A 24,527-nucleotide genomic window follows, 5' to 3' on the forward strand; every position below is an offset into this window, starting at 1 on the left:
CCATCTGGTATTTGGACAATGGTTGTTCAAGACACATGACTGGTGATAGACGACTACTAACCGAAGTTACAAAGTGCACTGGGCCTAAGATCACCTTTGGTGATAACAACAAATCCAAACACGGTCAACGATCCTCAAATCGTATTAATAGGCCATAGTTTAAACCCCAAAAAATGTCTCGAAATTGTTAATCTACTAAAAGAAAAAAAGATGTCTTCACATGGTTATATAAGGACATGCCAAGCATTGATCCAAAGATCACAAGACATCATATTCCTCTATATCCTGGCGCTAATCCAATAAAGCAAAAGCTCAGACAGATGAAAGAGAAAGTCATGAACAAAATCTGGGAAGAATTCCAAAATCAACTTGAAGCTAGATTTCTCGAGGTAGTGAAATATCCTATCTGGATTGCCAACGTAGTCCTTATCCTTAAGAAAGATGGAAAACTATGTTTGTGTATGTGTGTAGATTATTGGGATCTAAACAACGCCATCCCTAAAGATCATTTTCCTCTACCACACATCGACATACTAGTCGATCATGCCACTAGTAATGAATTTTTTTCGTTCATGGACGAATTTTAAGGATACAACCAAATCCTAATGGCCTCGCAAGACAAGGAAAAAACCACGTTTATAACAAAAGTATAAACATTCTATTATAGGGTCATGCTTTTCGGTCTTAAGAACGCGGGAGCCACCTATCAAAGGGTAACTATCATGATCATTCACGACATGATCTACAAGAAAGTGGAAGTATATGTTGATGACATGATTTCAAGTCAAAGGTTCGAGATGGACATGACCTAAACCTCGAAAAATTCTTGCAACGAATCAGAAAATATCAGCTACGACTCAACCCAAAAAAATGCACTTTTGGAGTTACAGTTGGTAAAATGCTAGGCTTCTTAATCACACAAAGGGGCATCGAAGCTGATCCATCTAAGATTGAAGCGAACACGAATATGTCGGTCCCTCGAAACGAAAGAAAGGTTCGAGGAATTTTGGGTAAAATCCAAAACATTAGTCGATTCATCAATAAGCTTACTATGACATGCGATCTGTTGTTTAAGCTACTAAAGAAAGACCAAAAGTTTGTATGGAATGAACACTGTCAACTAGCCTTTGACAGAATCAAGGATTATTTAAAATCCCCTCCTATACTCATGCCGCCGGGATCCAGTATTCTTCTCATCCTTTATTACTATAATAGACACAACCATGGGAAGCCTATTGGCTCAAGATAACGAGGTCAAACTCGAAATGGCTGCTATAGTATCACTGGTAAAAAAATGATTTTTACTAACAGACCTTACCGAAGGTTTTTATAAACTCTTGGAAATGATCCCGAGAGGAACAAATCTTTTTTTATTAAAAATAGATTCAGAGAGTCGTGTAAAACCTTCGGTTTTACAAATTTTTACTTGCAAAGAATTTTCGGTTTCTCCTTTCCCAAAAAACCATAATAATTCTAAGTGTTGAAAATGGGGTAATTGCGAAGGTTATTCTAATAACTCTCAGTTTTACCTTTCTGAGATTGTTAATTGCGAAAGTTTTCCAATAAACCTTCGGTTTTGACTCAATCCCCAAAAAATGAAAAATAATTATAGGTTTGGGAATGATTAATTGCGAAGGTTTTCCAATAAACCTTCGGTTTTGATTCATCCCAAAACTTTTAAAAATAATTCTAAGTTTGTGAATGATTAATTGCGAAGGTTTTCTTATAAACCTTCGGTTTTGACTCAGGTTCAAAACCGAAAGTTATATGAAAACTTTTGTGAATGACCTATTTAAATTAAAAAACCCTACTTCTTCTCTTATTCTCTTCTTCTTTCCGATGTTTCTCTTTTCTCTCTCTCTCTCTCCAATTTCTCTTCTGCACGCGCCGCCTCCACCTCCTCCTCTTCTTCTTCTTCTTCTTCTTCTTCTTCTTCTCTCCTCCTTCCGCCCGTGTCGACGCCCTCAACGGAACCACCTTTGTCTCGCCTTCAAATCAAGGAAGAACCGAAAGTTCTTCATATACTTCTCAATTTTTCTTCAAAAGGAAAAACCGAGAGTTGTAGGTAAATCTTTCGGTTTTTCCCATTGAAGAAAAACCGAAAATTCTTCATATACCTCTCGGTTTTTCTTCAAAAGGAAAAACCAAGAGTTGTAAGTAAATCTTTCGATTTTTCTCATACACCTCTCAGGTTTATTTGAAAAGGAAAAACCGAGAGTTATATGGAAAATCTTTCGGTTTTTCTTGAAAGGAGAAAACTGAAAGTTTTTCATATACCCCTCGGTTTTTTTAAAAAGGGAAAACCGAGAGTTAATTGGAAAACTTTCGGTTTTTCTTCTGAGGGAAAAACCAAAAGTTAATAGGAAAACTTTCGGTTTTTCTCTTTGAAGTAAAACCGAAAGTTTTCTAATTAACTTTCGGTTTTTCTCTCGGTTTCTAAACTGAAAACTCTACGATATCTCTCGGTTAACGCCAAATTGTATTTACCGAAAGAGTTAATACCGAGGAATGACGAGAGTCAGCCAAACTTTCGGTATTAGGTCAATACCGAAAGATATAGGGTCATTACTGAGAGTTTTTACTATCAGGTTTGAACCCTTTAATTTTCACCAGTGTATTCATGAAATATTATTCTATTATTAGATCTCCACCGTTAAAAAAGATTTTTAGTTTGAACATATACTAATTATTCTCAAATTTTACTTATATATACATGGATATATAAGAATCGTATGAACACATGAATGATAATATGTAGTTTGCACACGGTTTTGCAAATCTATCAGTGGGGTCTCAACCTACTATAAAGAAGTGTATAGAAACAATGCTTAAAGTACACAAAATTAGTAGCAGATTAGAGATCTACAGGGTTGGAGTGAATGTTTTTAGTGCCCATCTAGATCTTATGGTTAGTTTCTTGGTAATTGATGATCAAGAAGAACAATTAGATTATCTTCGGTTCATAGTTGCTGAAAATAAGTATATTCGTCCAGGAACAATGAATAAAGATCTCCCAAGTCATCAGCCCTGTGACCTTAATTTTCCACCATACTATCCTTACCCACCACTATCAGATTATTGATTTGTTATATTCGTTATACATAAATTACGCACCATTATCCCAAAGTTATGTGTACACAATTGTATTGGTGTTATAGATGACACTCACGCGGAAGTGTATCCTAAAGTAGAAAAATTGTATTGTTGGCGTGGATGATCGGGGCACACAACCACTAACGTAATAGCAATATGTAACCATGATATCATGTTCACTTATTTTATGTTTAGTGTAGAAGGATCAATGCACGAATCTATTGTGCTTGATATAACACGACATACTCCTAATATCATTTTCAACACCCACTCTCGGGTACGTTAATTAAATACATATCAGGTTTATTGTAAATAATACTATAAATAATTATTAATTTGTTACAGGGAAATATTATCTGGTTGATTATGGGTATTCGAATCAAATAAAGTATTTATCCCCATATCCTTGAACAAATTATCATCCTCATCATTTCAGAGGAGTACTTCTTTCTACGAGAAAAGAGATGTTCAATACGCAACACTCTTCATACAAATCAACCATGGAGAGGACATTCGGAATTTGGAAAAATAAGTGGAAAATTATCTCAAAAGGAGGATCATTACATGAATTTAATTTTAAGAAACAACTTCGAATAATTCAAATAATTGCAGGTTTACATAATTTTGTTCGAAAGAATAATATAGAAGTCACAAATGAACCAATTGAATCAGGTGTATGGGTAGACAACAAAGTTTGAATCAACAATATTTTATTTCTGTATTACAAGAATAAGAATTTTTTTAAAAGAATAAGATGTTTTAAGAGACATAAGGAATGGATAAGAAATATATTTTGTTGAAATAGATCATGACTTTTGATGGTCTTCTAAATGTATAAGACAATCAAAAATGTATTTTGACATTAAAAATATATATAAATTATTGTCATTGTCTTTTACACTAAACCGATTTTGTGTCAATATCTCATTGATATATATTATAGTGAAAAATATGAAATGGATCATTATGGAGACAATAATGTTGGTGGAGTATAAATTATAAGGGTTGAAGACATTTATTAGCTTAATTAAACTATGTTTGGTTCCTATATAAATTTATTTGTTTTACAGACATTTATCGTTCTTTTATATATAATAGCCTATACAAAAGATTAAAAATTACAAACTCGATCATGTGTTTTCCCAAAATAATTAGCCTAAATTTTCCAATTATTATAAAATGTTACTCATGTTTTTGTTAAATTATTTTCTTATACAAAATTTTAGTTATTTTGTGAATATATGATTATTCTATTAAATTTTATATTATGATTTGATATGACCTACAACCATATTTAAAAATCTTATTTTTATGATTTCCTACCTCAAAGCTACATCTATTACCAAATTAATGAAATATATCCCTTCATAAAATTGAGGATTATATCAAAGATTTCATATCAAAAAAAGCAGCATACTATTTCTATCTACCTTAACTAAAAATTAAAATGTCTTAATTTTATTCATCTCTATCTATTAATTAATAAATAAGAAAAAATGTAGAAATGAAATTTGTTTGTTAAAAAATCTTAAAAGACTGAAGAGATATTTGATCTGATCCTCAATTTTTATAAATAAATAAAAGGTTAAAAAATTGAAAGATAAAATGTTGAAATAAAAAATGAATTAAGTGTTTAAAGTCAAATCTTCATTTAAGAAAAGTAAATATGTGATATAAATTAATTATAAAATAATAATTTATTTATGCACACTTATTATTCATTTACAAAGAAATAATAAAATAAATACAAAATTGAAACTTTTCATTTTATTTTCTTTACTTTTCATTTTTTTATTTACATATTTTATCTTTGACTACATATTTAATATTAATTAAATCTTGAATGAATAAATCTCAGAAATCTTTCACTTTAAGTTGATACTATATTGAGTATTGTATTGTTTAATATAAATTTATTAAAAAAATAATTTTACTGAATTTTAGAACATTAAAAAATTCAGTTTTTGAAATCAAAGATTGTAAAGCAAATATAAATCATTTATATCTAATAATGAATAACTAATATTTAATGGATGTATATGGTCATAAAATGTTTTTATAATTTAAAAAGTAAAAATAAAAAAATAGGAAGAGCAAAGAAAATGACAGGAGTGCCCTTATTTTCATGAATTTAGACGATCCCATGCACCGTTAAGGGGGAATCTCCTGGGGAGTCGTTTCTGTCTTCTTCCTTTTGCCTCTCTCGCTCTACTCTTTCACTTTCTCTCTCTTCTCCACCCTTTAAAACATCACAAATAATAACCTATTCCTCCACACTTCATTTGACAACTAGCTAGCTTCATCAATTGTCTCATTTTCTCTGTCTCTCTCATCTTTTCTTCAAACAAACCACAACTAAGGAAGGTGTTTTTTCTATTGGTTTATATGGCGACTATGTCTCTTCTCATCGGATGTTCCTCTGCTTCATCTTACAACGGGATAACCTCGTTTTCTCCGGCAAAACCACTGTTGAAATTATGTCCTGGTAAATAGTTTCTCTCTCCTTTGTCTGTGTTTTTTGGTCGGTTTTCATTCAATTCAATCTTTACAGAGTAAACGTCACCCTATGGTCATCCATCTGCTTTCTCGAATATTGTTATATTCCTCTGTTACAAAAATTATTATCACTGTTAAAGTTCATAGTAATCTCATTTTTTATTTATTTTATATATAAAAATACTCAAATTATATTTTTAATTATTTACTATTTAAATAAGGTTCAACAGAGATGTGAATGAGTATTCAAAAGAATAAGTTATGATTTTAATTCTTTTAATATCTCTAAATTGATTGATCTCACAAGAAAAAAACAAAATTAAACAATTTAAAAAAGGTTATGAAAGGAAACCAAAATAAAAGTATAAAAGAAATAAGACAACTCATTACCATAAAAAAAAATATGTTTTTGAAGTATGACATTAATTTGTAATCATTATATGTCAAACTAATAACTTTTATTTTCAAATTCATATATTTTAATTAGTAATAAGATATATTTATTCATTAAAAACATATTCAGTCATGTTTCTCTACTAGTAGTTTCCATTAATATTTTTACAACTGTATTTAATAAATAAATAAAATTTATTTCTTAGCACCCTGACTATATACTAAAAATTAAAAAAAATATCTTGATTTATTAGTCTTGAGAGTGTTTTTATAAATAGCATGTTTTCATAGTTATTTCATAGATTCTGAAAATTACATACCTAGTACTCTATAAAAAAAAAATAATAAAAATAATTACAGAGATTGAAGCTGCAAATATTTCAATGGAAATATAATCATTCCTTCCTTACAATGGCAGAAACCCTAAGTTTTTTACCAAATGAAGGATAATGTGTTTTTTTGTTATAGGTTATTTTTATTATTTAATTGAGACTTGCTATTTTTGTCATAGTTATCTCTTTTTCTTCTTTTGTTTTTTTCTTCTCATTTGTCCTTTCTTATCAATGCATTCACATGCCTATATTTACTAATAATTTACTTTCTAAATATAAATATTACTTCTTAAATATAAATATTTTATTTTGTGGCAGGAGTAACAACAAACATTAAGCCAAAAGAAGACCATCTTCGTTCCAGTATTAAACTTGGATGCAGTGTAGTACCCGGATATCATACAGAAGGTAAAAAACAACATAAATATCATGTGATTGTTTGTTTTTGTTTCATGAAAATTTTAGGTATATTTATTGTAAATTTTCTCAACTTACAACACTAGTAATTTGATTAATTTTGGTTGTATAGTGGTTGGAATATCCCTCAATTTAATTACTAGTGGATATTGTATAAGCCAACCAAACAACAGTCACATTATTGCAATTTGCAACTGTTGATGTATCCTTTGTTTTTATTATTTATTAAGTCAGTCCATTTATACAACTTTTAATGATTGAAATTAACATGTTGATGATGTATATACATATATTGCAGAGTACAAAGATTTGTTCCAAAATGGCCTGCCTGCTGTGATAAACTGGAATAAAATTGTGGATGATGATACTAGAGATGATCAGGAAGATCTTAATGATATCGAGGTTTGCTTGTTTTGGCTGAATTCTTATATAGATTTGCTGATTTACTCTGCAAATGATTGAATATAATTATTTTATTAATCGATTGTAAGGTGGTGCGGTCAAAGTATGTTCAAGCCATCAAACTAATGTTGAATTCAAATGATGATGGACAAATAAGTGCATCTGCATATGACACAGCATGGGTAGCTCTAATAGAAGATCCTGACATTAGTGGACGCCCTCAGTTTCCATTGGCTCTCCAATGGATTATTGAGAATCAACTTCATGATGGGTCATGGGGTGATGAGTTTATATTTGAAGCGCATGACCGAATACTCAATACAATGGCTTGTGTTGTCGCATTGAAACATTGGAACATTCATCCAGATAAATGTGAACAAGGTCAGTTAGACCACTGATTATTTCATCAAGAATAAATATTATTTGCAAATTTTCATTTTTTTTTATTTTTGTTTAGGAATGTTATTCATAAGGGGGAACCTAAAGAAGCTTGAAGATGAAAAAGCTGAGCACATGCCTATTGGGTTTGAAGTTGCTTTCCCTTCCCTAATTGAATTGGCAAAAAAAGTTGGCATTGAAATTCCTGATGATTCTCCACTCCTAAATGAAATCTATTCAAGAAGAAACATAAAGATGAAAAGGTATGGTCTTGTAACTTGTATGATGTTAACTATCGCTGTGAGAGTTATATCGTTAGTACTATAACAACGTAACAAATTGAATAATATATAAGTTAAAATGTCATAAGATTATTATATTTCCTAGCCATGTTACTTATAAATATAGTATATTCCAAATGAGAACCTTGTCCTACATTAGAGATTAAGAGATTGGTTCTAGAAATTTCAAGACAATGCAATATATTGTTATTTTAAAAGGATAAAGGTAACATAAGAAATAGAGAAATTCTTTCATTATTATATACATTACAATAGAGACAAAGTTTAAGGGATGATTAATTTAATTTAGATATATCTTATATTTTAATCATATTACATTTAGTGTATATTATACATACTTACTAACAAAAGTACTATTTTTTTAATCCAATATTATATATATATAGTTTAAAAAAATGCAATTATCATATATAGTATATATATTGTAACAATCACTTTAAGACAAATGTGTCTGGTCTTTTCCCAGTTATCCACATTTTTTGTGTGCATCCACTTAGAAAACACATACATATGTAGACAATATTGACATGACATGCTTGGACTAGCTAAGAAAGAAGAGAACTTATGGTTATGAGTGCATATTACATCAGCTTTCCAATATACTGATCATCTTTCAAAGTAACAAAAAAAGTAACCTTATCTTTCTACAACTTCCTTTTTAAGTTTATATGGTAATGATAATTTATTTTCACTGTTTTTATTAAAGATAACATATTATTATTATTATACAGAATACCCAAAGACATAATGCACAAAGTGCCCACAACACTGCTTCATAGCTTGGAAGGAATGCCAGATCTCGACTGGGAAAAACTTATGAAACTTCAGTCCCAAGATGGTTCATTCTTGTTCTCCCCATCCTCCACTGCATTTGCTCTCAGTCAGACCAAAGAACCCAATTGTTTTGCATACCTGGAAAGAATTGTCAATAAGTTCAATGGAGGAGGTGCTTATTAATTATAAGTTGTCCCAAATTTAACCTATATAATTTATTTTTATCTTGACTGTTTTATTTTGTGGTTATGAAGTTCCAAATGTTTATCCGGTGGACTTGTTCCAACGTATTTGGATGGTTGATCGGCTTGAACGCCTTGGGATATCCCGGTATTTCCAGCCAGAGATTAAACAATGTGTTGAATATGTTCACAAGTAAGTTCATGAAACTAATTAGTTATTTGTATTAATGTTTGTCTTTTATTGGTTGTTGGGCGGCTGCATTTTCTTTTTCATCCTGAATTGTTGATTTTAGGATGAGTTGTTTTTTTTGTTTATGAATATTTTGTGAGCGTTGCACAGATACTGGACCGAGGATGGAATATGTTGGGCAAGAAATTCAAAGGTTCAAGATATTGATGATACAGCCATGGGATTCAGAACTTTAAGGTTGCATGGGTATGATGTCTCAGCAGGTTAGTTTTGGTCATAATCGGATATCCTACAAATTGAGAATTTCTTCTAATTTGTTTTTGTAAATGTATAGATGTGTTCAAGAATTTTGAAAAAAACGGAGAGTTCTATTGCTTTGCCGGACAATCTACACAGGCAATAACAGGAATGCTTAATCTTTATAGAGGTTCACAAATTATATTCCCAAACGAGCATATTCTTGAAGATGCAAAGAAGTTCTCATCCAAATTCTTGAGAGAAAAACAAATGGTGAATGAGATCTTTGATAAATGGATCATCACCAAGGACTTGCCTGGTGAGGTAATTATTAAATTCGAAAAACTCAACTTAATTTGAATTATGTCCACACGTGTACAATTGATTTATGACCACAAACATCTATTGAAAAGGGAAACAAACATGTGTAAACAAATTGAACAGGTGAAGTATGCCCTAGACGTGCCATGGCATGTTAGCTTGCCCCGCCTAGAGACAAGATTCTACTTGGAACAGTATGGTGGTCAAAATGATGTTTGGATAGGCAAGACTTTATACAGGTAAGTACTTATAATAATTCAGTATTCCTTATATTAACCCTATTATAGTTTGAGATATATGTATAGAAAGAGAGTGAAAGAGAGAAATGGGCATTTTATAAAGTGGCATGGCATCATGTACATGGTGCTGAAAACAATAATGGATAAGACAAGAGATCTATAAAAGGGCACGTTCGATCACGATGTGTTGGCCACTAATTATATAGGGACGAAAACAAACATGCCTTTGACACTGAAGTAATTGTGACTAGCTAGGGATATATATGAAAATATTCCATCTTTTGGATTCTAGCAAAATGAAATATATACTTACTGATAATTCTTTTAATTATTGCAGAATGCCTTTTGTTAACAATGACCTCTATCTTGAGCTTGCAAAGATTGATTATAACAACTGCCAAACATTGCATCAGCTGGAGTGGGACATCATTAATAAGTAATTAAGTTATTCTTCAAATTACTTATGCACAACTAATTATAATTCATACCCTTCAAATTGCACCACTAAATTATGCTTAACTTGTTTAACAGATGGTACAATGAAAGCAACCTTAGCGAATATGGAATGAGCGAAAACGGAGTCCTTTTATCTTATTATTTGGCTGCAGCATCCATCTTTGAGCCCGAGAGATCACAAGAACGTTTAGCATGGGCTAAAACATCGATCCTGATTGAGACAATCAAGGGTTTCTTTAACCAGTCAGCATCTTCATTCAAGGATGTAGCCGATTTCATCGAGGAGTTCAAATCTAGCAACAACTCCCCAAACCTACATTATGAGCATAATAATATTAATAGTCACAAAACAAAGGGACAACAGAATGAAGGACTTGTGGGAACACTTATAGGAATCATCAACAAGATCTCACTTGACACCATTGTCGCTCATGGTAGAGATATTCGACCTCATCTTCATGATGCTGTGAGTCATGATCAGTTGCTATTCCTATTAATGTCTTTTAAATTTTAGGTTTTTATTTATACTTTTATATGTTTGAAGTGGGTGGCATGGATGATGACATGGAAGGATGGATTCAAGGGTGAAGCTGGTCTAATAATCCAGACAATAAATATGTGTGCTGGTCGTTTTACTTTAGTAAATGATCATTCACATGATCATGTCTCCCAGTACCAGCAACACTTCAACATCATCAATCAACTCTTTCACTCCTTCTGTCTACTCAAAGAATTTTCTAACAATGAGGTACTCATCAATCCAGTACCGCTGTTTAATCAATTTCTATTAACTTATCTAATGAATTATCGTTTACATATTAAGGTATATGAAGGTGGGGTGATAAATGGTGATCATGATTCGAAAAGCATTAAGAAGGAGGCAATAATGGATGAGATAGAAGGAAAAATGCAAGAGCTTCTTCAGTTAGTGCTGTCTCCCTCAGCAGATCATATCGACAATGAGGTCAAGAAAACTTTTCTAATAATAGCCCGGAGCTGCTATTATGCGGCTTATTTTAGCAGTGAGACTATAACTTCTCACATAGACAAAGTACTCTTTCATAATGTCATTTGATCATTGTCAGTGTTTGTAGATGAATTATAACTATTTACTTCACTAAATAAATTAAGGTCAGTGTCAGAATTATAATTATTTACATTGTCTACAGAAACAAAGTTACTCTACAATAAAATAAAGTTTACCCTATAACTCTAGTTCTTTAGCATTTTTCATCTTATTTGACCATGAATTTATGGAGTTGGTTATGCCTTGTTATGTCTAATCTAATGGCAAGTATTTGTTTGTTGTGACCTTTCATTTGTAGTATAGTTTTCTTTTCAATCTTTTATCTCTTATAGAATTTATATTTTATTTTAAAAGTTGTTAGTGAATTGCAAAGTGTAAGTATATGCTTTTCTTTTTATGTAAAAACGTGTAAACATTTTTATTAATTTACTATAGTTAAACTTAAGTCACTTTATTATTTTCTCTATTAATCTATTTAAATCTAATTGTTTAGAAATTCAAACCAAATAATTCAACAACTTGTCATGAGATGGCACAAGAGTTAATCAAGAGACGGTAAAACTACAATATTATTTTAAGTTTTTCATTAAGCACTTTACTAAGAAGAACAAGACCTCCATTAGAAACGAATACCAAGATGAGTTTGTTAAAGGATTGCAAAAGCCTATAGAGAAAAAAACAAAAAAAAATCTCTAACCAAAAGGAATATATGTCCCAAACGCTCAAACCCGATATTACAATCCCATTAATATAGATGCCTCTTAAGACAACGAGTCATTAAGTGAAATTCAAAGGCTAGAGATTACCGTGAGAAGAAATACTTTAAAATCAGATCATATCATTGATCAACATAAAAACCTTTTAACGGGATCAAAGATTCATAGCTAAATTGAGCTATACTAACAAGTTGGCATTGAGCATTGCCAACCACCTACAGAACGGTTGATACCATTTCAATGAACAAAGAAATTTTTTTAAGCTCAATTAGTAAGACAATTTTTAAATATCATTTCTACATTATCTGTCAACAAAATTTTCAATTTACAACCAACAATATCCCAACATTTACAAAACCATCTATTAAACCAAAAAAATTGTTCCCAATATAAATTAAATAAGAAATACATCATCTTCTACATCTACGTTTAGCTCAACAACAATAAACCTAAATATTTGGACTAGAAAAAACTCTTCGCTAAAGTGAGTTTAGAAAATTCTCTGAAGAAGGGTGGTTGATGTAACTTCTTGGAAGTACTAATTAAGATGATGGTTCAAGTATATGGAGAGATTATGTATTTTATACTTGAAAAAGGAACATGATTGAGCATTAAGTTGTGATCTTACAAAATGTGTCAACCGATTACAATATTATCCACACGTTGATAAAATAATTCTTCAGGCCAAATTTACAAGATCCCATTAATTTGATTGTGATAAAGGATCAATATATTGTTAGTTGATACACTATGAGTGAAAGATGATAACTAGTAAATGACATTTATAAGTTGAGGTGAAAACTAATTGGAAAATCATTGAATTGTCATCTAATATGAGAAGATGAATGACACCTTGAATGAGATTCCTAATCATAAAAGATCAGATAGATGGGAGAGCCGATCAATTAAAATGGGGTGATTTTGTTATTTATTTTGTTTTAATTTAATTGTTTGTGCGTGATTGAGCATAGTTTAGTTAAAGAAGATTCGTAACCTCTTTTGGAGAAACCGTGAATTATCATGGAAAGAAAGATGAAAACAATTGAAGAAATTTAGTGAGTTTTAAAAATATCTTAAAATTATAATGGTTTAACAAAAATTGATAAATAATTGATTGAAAATTTATTGGTTGAAAGAGAAAGAGAAGTTCAATGTAGTTGAGTGTGAGATTTAATGCAATTTGTTAGAAATTATATTTAGATAGAGAAGTTTTAAAGAGGAATTAGTATTTAAAAAGAAAAGAAAAAAAGTTATTTTATTTATCTACATTTAGAATAGTGAGTTATATCTCTATTTATACTCATAATCTTTGTTTCTAGAACTCTATAGAATCCTTTAGTGGGTTTCAAATTAAGATTTATCTAAAATCTTTTGAAATATTAAAATATTTGGGTTAATACAAGACAAACTAAGACTAACTCAAAGCATCAAAATTCAACTTGATTTTTAACTCCTAGCATTTTTCTTATCTTAACAAATGTTTCTTGCTTTAGTGGTTTTGTAAATATGTCGGCTATTTGATCTTGAGACTTTATGTATTTTAGTTTAACTTATTTTTTTCGATGCACTTGATAGCAAGTGTCTATTAGTTTAACTTATTTTTTTCGATGCACTTGATAGCAAGTGTCTATGTGTTTGCTCATTTCATGGAAGACAAGATTCTTTGTTAGGATCATTGATGATTTATTGTCAATGCCTATCTACATAGGCTCTTGACATGATGTTTTCAATTCCTTCATTAGATGTTTAAGCCAGATTACATGACATACACAGGGTATAATATTCAACATATTATGCTTCACATGTAGACAATGTGATGATTGGTTGCTTCTTGAACATTAATATAAAAGTTATTTCTCCCACGCCCAATAGTACTATTTCGATCATCCAAATCTCCACTCCAATCGTTATCACTATAGCCAACAATCTCATAGTTGTTAAAAGAAGAATAATATATATAAAATTTGGTTGTACCTTTAATGTATCAGATGATTCTCTTCACAACATTGAAGTGTGTGACCATTGAAACTTCCATATAACAACTAACGACTCCAACACTATAGAGAAAATATGATATTGTACAAGTCAGATAGCATGAACGTCCAACGAGACTTCTATAGAGAGTTGAAGCTACATTTTCTCCTTTGTCATCCTTGCTCAACTTATGGCACATTGCTTCGGTGTACCAACTAAATTAGCATCCTCCATCTCATCTTCTTGAGACTAATTTAGCATAACTTTCTAAAATGATGAATATTCCTTCATCTTCTTGCTTTACTTCTTTGCCAATATAGTATGTCATTTGACCAATATTTGTCATCTCATATTCTTTGGTCATATCTCTTTCAAATTCGTTGAACATCTCTGGATTATTCCTACTAAATATCAATTAGTCCACATATAAGCACACAATCAAAATATCATGACCTCTAGTTTTGATATAGAGTGCATGCTCATATGGACTTTTGATAAAATTCTTGTCTTGAAAGTATTGGTCAACTGGAACATTCCATGCTCTCGTTGTTTGCTTTAGACCGTATAATACCTTCTTTAGCTTTAATACTTTTTCTTTATGGCCTTCCACTCTATAGCCCAATGGTTTCTCAATATAGACTTCTTCATCGATGAAGACATTCAAAAATGCCGACTTAACATTCATTTAGTAGATCTTCCATCTACTTTGGGTTGCCAAAAAATGATTAGTCTAATAGTTTCAAGATGAGTAACATGAGAAAATATTTCATCATAATCAATACATTTTCTTTGACTATAGCCTTTTACTACGAGTCTTACTTTATATCTCACCACATCTCCCTTAACATTCCTCTGTGTTTATGTTTTGTACGGCCCTTTAACTCCAATTGTCTTGTGTCCTTGTGGAAGTATAACAAAATTCCCATTTGTCATTCTTTATCATTAAATTAATTTCTCCATCCATGGCAACTTTCTATTTTTCGTTTTTCACCACCTCTTGATAACTAAGAGGTTTAGAATCACCAAAAATGACAAAATATAGTAATGTCATTTTGATTTTCAATTACATCGTAAAGTCCCTCACTGTTGACAAGTATGATTTACAGGTATGATTTTTTAGGACAATACATAATGATCCCAGTCAACTAATTGCCCCAGCTTCGTATACACTGTCATGTCAATCCCGTTATCCCGTTATGAACTTGCTATTTTCATCACTTTCCATTGATACAAATCAACCCGATCTTGAAACGAAATATGGTTAATTGCATCTAGAATCTTCACCCCTTTTGAAATAATCCTTAGAAGATCATTGCATCCACCCTCACTAATATTTCTAACGCATTTGATGTTCTCTTCTAATCCACACATTATTAAATTATATTTTTCTAATGATTGGTGTTCCTTCAAACTAGGGGTCATACTAGAATTGTGTACCTCTTCCATTACCGAACCAAACCTGATACATATGTCCCGCATTCTGCCTCAATTTGAGTATATTTTTTAATGACCACGATATTTCCTCCTTAATTCTACACGTCCAGACATTCTTTCACTTGAGCTTGCTTCGGACAAACTTGGCATCGGTAAAATAGGTGGAGTAGACTTTTCAAGCTTTTCTATTCTTGAATGCTCTAATACACCTCACTTTTCAAAATAAGTAAGAGAGTTGTACTCCTCTTCTTGAATGTTCTAATATCGAGTATCGTTTTCATCAAACTCCACATCGCAACATATGACAATTTTCTCATTGATTGGATTATAGAGTTTATAGCTTTTGGAACTTGAGTCGTAGCCTATGAACACGAGCTTCTTGTTTTTATCACTATGCTTCGTTCTTTGTTTATCTGAAACATGAGCATATATAATGCTTACAAAGAATTTAAGATGAGAGATCCCTAGTTTTCTTCCACTCAATGTTTCTTGTGGTGTATTCTCTTGCATAGTTCTTGTTAGAGAGGGATTCATTAAATACACCGCACATGCCACAACTTCAGCCCAAAACTCCTTAGACATTTGTGTGCTCTTAAGCATTGCATCGAGCCATATTCAATATAGTTTGATTCTTCCTCCCAGCTACTCCATTTTTTTTAGGGATCTTGAAACTATTAATGGACGACAAATCATGGTCGTCACCGTACTTATTGAACTTCTTTGATGTGAACTCTCCTCCATGATCAAATCTCATGGCCTTAATGGAAATACCACTTTCTTTCTCTACAAGAGTTTTTAACTTCTTGAAATTTTCGAACACCTTATACTTCTTCTTTAAAAAGTACACCCACATTTTCCTTGAAAGTCATCTATAATTATGAGAAGAAACTTGGATTGATTAATTCACACACATTAGTGAGTATGAGTTAAGTGACTTTGTAGCTCTTGATGTTGACTCTTTTGAAAAATTCTTCAACAATTACTTCCAAGTAGGCATATTTCATACAGTTGGTCTGGATTGTGGATGAAAGTAGACCTTTCACCATCTTTTTATTCGCTAGAAGTTCAAGAATGTAAAAGTTAGTATGCCCGAATCGTAACAACCATGATGGTTCGCTATAGCAAGTTTTGAGACACTTTGCTACATCATTTTGAATGTTTAGAAGAAACATGTGATTCTTGACATATGCGCATTGACAATCAAGTTATTTTTATCATCTCTTGTATAGGTTATGTTCCTTCATGTGGATGTCATAATCTTTTTTTAACAATTGTCCCAGACTAAGAATATTATTCTTCATGTTTGGCACATAGTAGACATTTGAGATGAATTAATGACTTACCTTCTTCAAACGTGTGAGAATCTTACATGTTCCTTTTACCGCTAACTTTGACTCGTATCGAAAGGAAACATTTCTACATATTGACTCATTTAGCTCCAAGGACGTGCTTCGATCTCCACACATGTGGTTGATTGCATTAGTAATAGTCATTATGAGTTTTGATACACTCTTATACATATAGACGTTATAACATAACTTCAAATTAGTTGTACATTTATTCAATGAAATATCTATAGAATAAACAACTCCCCAATTATTTAGATATTTATTGGTTAAAACTTCTTCTATTTTGTATTCATTACTTACATCTATCTCTACCATTTTATATTAGTATTTATTTGAAAGAATTTCTCTTATGTACAATATGTATTGGAGTAAACTTACCCAATATATAAATAAGGTAAGTTAAACAAAATCTCTAGACCTTAGAATCATCACAATAGTTACACCTATTTATACACGTGAAATCTGTCTAATGCATAGTGATAATTATTAAATTAGATGAGAAGAAAAAGGTCTTGTACATATCATTAGATTGAGATGAGGAGAGAAACCCTAGCTAGTAGGGAAGAATTACAGATTGGGATAACCTTAATCCTAGGGTAAGATACACTTAGGAGAGAAGATAAAACCTAAACAGTGATTGGAATCATCAATTACATTTACATATATATCCTTGCTTTCCAATGTTCACTCATTTAAAGGTAGGTTCTCTATAACCATTCTTGAATTGTTATAACTGTAAAGGTTAACCGTCATAATTGTTAACGGTCTCGGAAATGCTCTATCTGTTAGTTAACTAATCCAACTGTTAACTACCACAACCGTTATTTATCTATTTTTGTGTGTTAATAAAAAAAAATATGTTAATAGGTAGTTATCATTATTAGGTTATAAGCTCTAGTTTGACAATTTCTTCAGTTAATGTAATAACCTAACCCTATCTCATGTAATTCAGCTGCTAATAACTAACACAGCAGTTTATTTAACTATTCTGCCACCTCATCACATCCTAGGGTTAATGTAGTAACCCTTAAATCTCTCCTAATATATTTTAATTTATTTGACCAGAGTGTTATCACATTAAAGCAGTTTTCTCCTATGTAATTATATAACAACTTAATACTCATTCCATCCTATTTTAGTTAGAAAGATATGTATTCTTATTTTTCTTTTATTATTTTTCTTATTTTAGTGATTTCTGACATATTCCAGGTGGATAAAAATCACTATGACTGAATAATGATAATATATGTATGTTTCAAACCTTGGGATAAAATGGCTAATCAATAGACTCAATACAAACATGAATATCCTATTTGGATAAAACCTTTTCTTTGAATGTTCATTAAACAAAAAAGTTAATTGCTTGTCTACCACAAATTATCTTTCATTTATATCCCTACCATTATTTAGTTTTTGCTTCTAATAGAACAAGATAATGCCCATTCGAATATCAGTAAGGGCGCTATAACGTCGTTACTAAACTTCGTTACCGAAGCCTCTTTTTCCACTAGTGTTCTCTTATATGAAGCAATTCAATATGTTTGGCAACATTGAAATAAGAATAACTGGGTACAAAGAGAAGAATCTCAAATGTAAAGGAAAGTACCAAATCCAGATTATGTTAGTGTATTGCTAATCCATGTCATAGTCGTTTCACCACACACCAACAAAAAAGTTGTCACCATTACATGCTTAATATAGCAATGTGGCAAGTCTAGGAGTCATAAAGGTCTCTGGATTGTTAAAATTAAAAGATCTGAGAAAATCAAAGCAATGACTACATCAGTAAATGCATGACCTTCTCCAAATAGCCCTTATCCTAGGAGAGAAGAAAGAAGAATTACACTTAGGACGAAAATTAGAATTCATTAACTACATTTTTCACCATACTCCTCCCGCCATTATTCACTATTTTATAGGGTTGATTTGTTAACTAATTTGTAACTCTTAACTGTTTATTTGACATGACGTCATTAGTGGCCCTAACCCTAGCTACCCCTCATAACATTATTCCCCTTCTCAAATATTGCTTATCCTCAAGGAAGTATATATAGCTGAAATACAAATTTTTGACACATCCTAAATAACAAAACCCTTGTCACTCCTTCATGATGAAGGTGTCAAGATCATAACTCTTTTTTAATAAGATATTTAATATTGGATGGTTATTACTCGCGCGAACCACATAAAATGCCCTCTTTGAATTAAGATATGACTTAAACATAAGATTGTGTTACAAGAGTATAAGTAGGGTTAGGGTTATTAACCCTAGAATAAGAGGCGGGTAATTCAATCGGCCCAGTAAGGAAATGAGAAATAATGTAACATCACTACCTAAGTCTCCACCAAGTAATTAGTTAAGCCAACATAACTATTGGCAGGAAATCAGTAAGGTGATTGGGATGATATCTAAGAAATAACATAAGGCCGATTAGATTAGATTAGATTAGATTAGATTAGATTATCTTCTTATAAGCAACTAAGATGCATAACCCTACCTAGTTTAGAATCTAGAGGCATTTGAGAATTATTCTGAATCTTTTTAAGGTTCTATATATATATGCCATCCTTTACTATTCAATCTCGTTTTATTAATATAATCTAATTCTATCATCATCTAAATTGTCGGTTATTACTATAATTGTAGTTCTTCTCTTCCTCATTTCAGATTTTTTTTTTTTTATATCATTCAGATATTATTTTTTGATTTCAGGCTAGGTTTAGCTTTTGTTCTAATTGTTATCTTAACTATATATTTAAGCATCTTTCCTCGCATCTGATGAAGGTTTATACTTTAGAAGTGAAATAAATGAAATCGTGTTATCACAAGTCAATTCATTTTATAATTCAAAATATTTTATTGGAATAGCATAAACAGAATTATGAGAATAGAGCTGATCGAACTAGATCAGAAGCGACATTCGTATGCAAATTTGAAGTTGAGTTGAAGTCTATTATCTTCCCGCTTGTGAAGTTTACAGCTGAAGCAGATTTGGATTGTCCGCGAGTTTCATAAGTTCAATTAGAAGTTCATGCTGGAAGTGCAATTTAGAGAACAAGCGAAGATGCATATCCGGTTCATGATGGAATTAGAAGTAAGATTCGCTTGAATCAAACAAGTGAACTTTGATCAAGAACAAGTGAAATTTGGTGAAATCAGGTGAGTGAAGTTCAATCACAAATTAATAAAATTCTGGTAGAATCGAAGGAGTGAAGTTTGATTCGGAATTTGTTTTAAAGAAACAAATGAAAATCAATTGGAAGCATGGTAGAGAAAATTGTATTGAGTTATTAAGTTTGAAGGGAAAATTTTGAATTGCTATTAGCTTTAAGTAGAAGATAATTGATTACAAATTGATTGTCTTAATCTAAAGTATGATTTTTCAAGATTATGGAATGTGTAAGATTCTAAACAAGATGAGTGACAATGTTACTAGGTCTTGAGCATGAACAAAGAGATATCAATGTTGTTTTTATTGTGAAAAAAATGTGAAGTCGAATCGCAGCAGAGGAGAAGCAAAATCACAAGATTCTACAGGTGTATTCTCCAGTTATATTAGAGAAAAATGAAATATCACAATTTTGATTCATTAGATAGAGAGTAAGAAGTTGTTACATAATATACTTAAATTTGTTAGCATAGAACATGTGAAGTTTGATTGCGTACAAATAAAAATTGATAAAATTGAACTAATAAAATTCGATCACGAACAAATAAAATCCACTTAAATCGAACTAGTAAAATTCGGTGGAACCAAACAAGTAAAGTTCAATCACAAATTAATAAAGTTGTTGTAAAATAGTGAAGTTTGATTTGAAATCTTTTAAAAAAAAACAATGGAATTCATTGGAAGCATGGTAAAGGAAATTGTTAAAAGTTATTAAGTTAGAAAGAAAAATTTTGAATTACTAATAGCTTTGAGTTGAAGACTAAATGATTACAAGATGATTAACTTATGATAAAGTATGATATTTCAAAATGGTTGAGTGTGTAAGATTCAATACAAGATGTGTGACAAGTGTTTACTAGGTCTTGAGTTTGAACAAACATATGTAAATATTGTATTTGATTGTGAACATAAATATGAAGTTAAATCGCAATTCGATCACCAAAAGAGATGTAAGGTCACAATATACTACATGGAATTTTTTTATTAATTAGATAGAGGAAGAAGTTGTTACATAATACGAACAAATGAAAATCGATGAAATCAAACGAGTAAAATTCGATCACAAACAAGTAAAATTTACTTGACTGAAATGAATGAAGTTCGATCAAGAATGAGTGAAATTCGGTGGAATGAGCGAGTAAAGATCGATCACAAGTTAATAAAATTTTGGTAGAATCGAACTTGGATTCAAAATCTTTTTTAAAGAAATTCACTAGAAGCAAAGTACAGAAAATTGGAGAAAGTTAATACATTTGAAGGGAAAATTTTGAATTGGTAATAGTTTTGAGTTGATGACTGAATGATTACAATAATCTAAAGTATGAGGTTTGATGGTTGAGTGTGTAAGATTCAAGACAAATGAGTGACAAGTGTTTACTATGTCTTGAGTTTGAACAAAGAAAGTCTATTGTTTTCGTTTGTGAAAAGAAATATGAAGTTGAATCGCAATTTGATCACCAAAAGAGAAACAAGAACACATGATACTACATGACAAGTTAATTTGATTCATTAGATAGAGTACAAAGTTATTGCATAATAGAATGCGAAAAAGTAAAGTTCGTTGGTATCGGACGACTGATGTTTGATCGCGAAGAAATAAAAATTGATGGAATTGATCGAGCGATCACGATCAATTAAAATCCGCTTGAATCAAACGAGTGAAGTTCGATCAAGAACGTGTGAAATTCGGATAAATCGAGTAAGTGAAGTTCGATCACAAATTAATAAAATTTGTGTATGATCCAATGAGTAAAATTTGATTCAGGGTCTTTATTAAAGAAACAATGAAAATCATTTGAAGCATGCATGGTAGAGGAAATTGGAAAGAGTTATTAAGTTTGAAGAGAAAATTTTGAATTGTTAGGAGATTTTAATTGAAGATAATTGAGTATAAGTTGATTGTCTTAAGCTAAAGTTTGAGATTTCAAAATGGTTGAGTGTGTAAGATTTTAGACAAGATGAGTGACAAATGTTTACTCAGAAATGTAAATGTTGTTTTCATTTGTGAAAAAAAATGTGAAGTCTAATCGTAGTTCGATCACAAAAAAAGAATCAAGATCACAAATGTTACATGTCTACTTGCGAGTTAGATTAGAGAAAAATGATAGAGTAAAAAGTTGTTACAGAATTGATTGTGAACAAATAAATTTGTTAAAAATCGATTGAGTGAAGTTTGATCGCGAACAAATAAAAATTGATGTAATCGAACAAATAAAATTCTATCACAAAAAAAGTAAAATCCAGTTGAATCAAATGAGTGAAGTTCGATCAAGAACAAGCAAAATTAAATAGAAACGAGTAAAGTTCGATCACAAATTAATAAAATTTTGGTAGAATCGAACGAGTGAAGTTTGATTTGAAATCGTTTATAAAAAACAATGGAATTCATTGAAAGCAATGCAAAGGAAATTGGAAAAAGTAAGTTTAAAGGGAACTTTTTGAATTGCTAATAGCTTTGAGTTGAAGACTAAATTATTAAAAGATGATTACCTTAAGTAAGGTAGGAAGTTTTAAGATAGATAAGTGTGTAAGATGAGTGACAAATGTTTACTAGGTCTTGAGCTTGAACAAAGAGATGTCAATATTGTTTTTGTGAAAAGTAATGTGAAGTTGAATCGCAGTTCGATCACCAAAAGAGAAGTAAGATCACAAGATGCTACATGACAATTTTGATTCATTAGATAGTGTAAGAAGTTATTGCATAATAGAACACGAATAAGTAAAATTCATTGGAATCGAACGAGTGAAGTTTGATCGCAAACAAATGAAAATCGATAAAATCGAAGTAGTAAAATTTGATCACAAACAAGTAAAATCCGTTTGAATGAAACGAGTGAAACTCGATCAAACACGAGTGAAATTCGGTGGAATCGAGCAAGTGAAGTTCGATCACAAGTCAATAAAATTTTGATAGAATTGAACTAGTGGAGTTAGATTCATAATCTTTTTCAAACAATCAAAGGAAATCACTGGAAGCATGATAGAGGAAAATAGAAAGAGTTATTAAGTTGGAAGTAAATTTTTTAATTGCTAATACATTTGAGTTAAAGCCTAATTGATAGAATGCTAGAATTTGAGTTTCAAAATGGTTGAATGTGTAAGATTCGAGATAAGATGAGTGACCTATGTTTACTGTTGAATTTGAGCAAAGATATGTCAATGTAGTTTTTGATTGTAAGAAGAAATGTGAAGTCGAATAAAGTTCGTCACAAAAAAGAGAAGCAAAATCTAGTTGCGAGTTAGATTATATAAAAACTATAGACTGCAAGTTTGATTCATTAGATATAGTAAAAAGTTGCTGGAGAATATATACGTTTAAGTTCAAATTTATTTATAGTTTATGTTTTAATGAGTTCTAATAGATTTAGATTTAAGAGCAATTTAATCATTATGACTTATTTTTTTTTTTATAAATAAAGATGTTATAACATATGATTATTTTAATAATTTTTTTAGTGAATATCTACATAATGGTCAACTCTATGATAATGTAGATATGGTTGATTAAAAATCTTTAAATATCATATTGTTGATATACATTACCTATATTAATTTAGATGAACATTATTTTTGTAATTTTACCCTTTATAGGAATGTATTACTAACCACCTATTTGTCACATCCTCACTTAGTGGCCCTAACTATATTTCCAATATGACAAAACCAAAATTGATCAGGGGATATCACACCTCATTTTAGGGGAAGGAGAAAAACATTTCTGTCCATTTCCAGAAGGGATGAAAACCCAGTCCTAGAGCATATTTATCATTTTACATTTAACAACTAATTTATGCAATGTAGTTTAAAAAATTGATTAACTACACTTGAGTATGGATATCAAATAATTACTCAAAGCTTGACTTGTTAACATGGACTGACAAATAAATTACCTGAAACTAGCAGAGTATAGGGAATATGGTAGAGAACAATAAAAAAGAATTAAAGCCTCCAATATTGCAAAACCAAGGGACAGCCACCATCTGAAAAGGATAAATGATATCAAGATAAGATAAGTGTATTTTACCTACTAACATTCTTTGACTGTTTTTTTATAGAATTAATTACAGGGAAACTAATTGTTTAGGTTCTCTGAGGACTTAATTGATGTATAGGGATTTTAGACAAATGACCCTATATGTGTAAAAGACATTAAATTTTCACAAACCACTTGTTTTAATAAAAATTCCCAAATTTTCTTCTGCGGGACGACCAACGCTTCATCGATCTTGTGTTGGTGAAGGAAGACAATCGCATATAATTGTTCATATTCAAAGTTTCATATGGTATAGAGCAAGAAACGACAAGTTCAATCGAGAAACCAGATCAACGACTAGTTCAAGATTCTGGATTATCTATTATTGTGGAAAAATCCTAAAAGGGACAATGAAGTATATGCAGATGTCAATACACTGCCTGGCCGAATTGGATACATGTTCCTAGAATGAAGTCAATACACCCTTTTTGAATGATGATGATGATAGATTAGTGGAAATTGAGCAAAATAGAATACAATGTAATCAAATATTGATTAAAACGTGAGTAAAATGAAAAAGAATTGTGCTGAAATTTCAAAAAAAAAAAGATAGAATTCGCAGCAAATAAGTCTTTTAATTGTTTTTCATTCACTTGATATGAACTTAATATG

General features: G+C 30.8%; 1 protein-coding gene across 1 annotated transcript; it reads left to right on the top strand.

The window, feature by feature from the left end:
- Positions 1-236: 236 nt before the first annotated feature.
- Positions 237-11,288, top strand: LOC124941871 (ent-copalyl diphosphate synthase 1-like). The gene is made up of 14 exons (XM_047482238.1): positions 237-552; positions 6,633-6,722; positions 7,030-7,133; positions 7,223-7,514; positions 7,591-7,774; positions 8,545-8,759; positions 8,842-8,962; positions 9,110-9,222; positions 9,294-9,520; positions 9,641-9,756; positions 10,094-10,192; positions 10,288-10,678; positions 10,757-10,841; positions 10,944-11,288. The coding sequence occupies exons 1-14, from the start codon at positions 237-239 to the stop codon at positions 11,285-11,287; spliced, it is 2,697 nt and encodes an 898-aa protein (XP_047338194.1). The 3' UTR covers position 11,288.
- Positions 11,289-24,527: the final 13,239 nt, after the last annotated feature.

This window comes from Impatiens glandulifera, chromosome 1 (genome assembly GCF_907164915.1).
Source record: "Impatiens glandulifera chromosome 1, dImpGla2.1, whole genome shotgun sequence".
Classification (NCBI taxonomy): domain Eukaryota; kingdom Viridiplantae; phylum Streptophyta; class Magnoliopsida; order Ericales; family Balsaminaceae; genus Impatiens; species Impatiens glandulifera.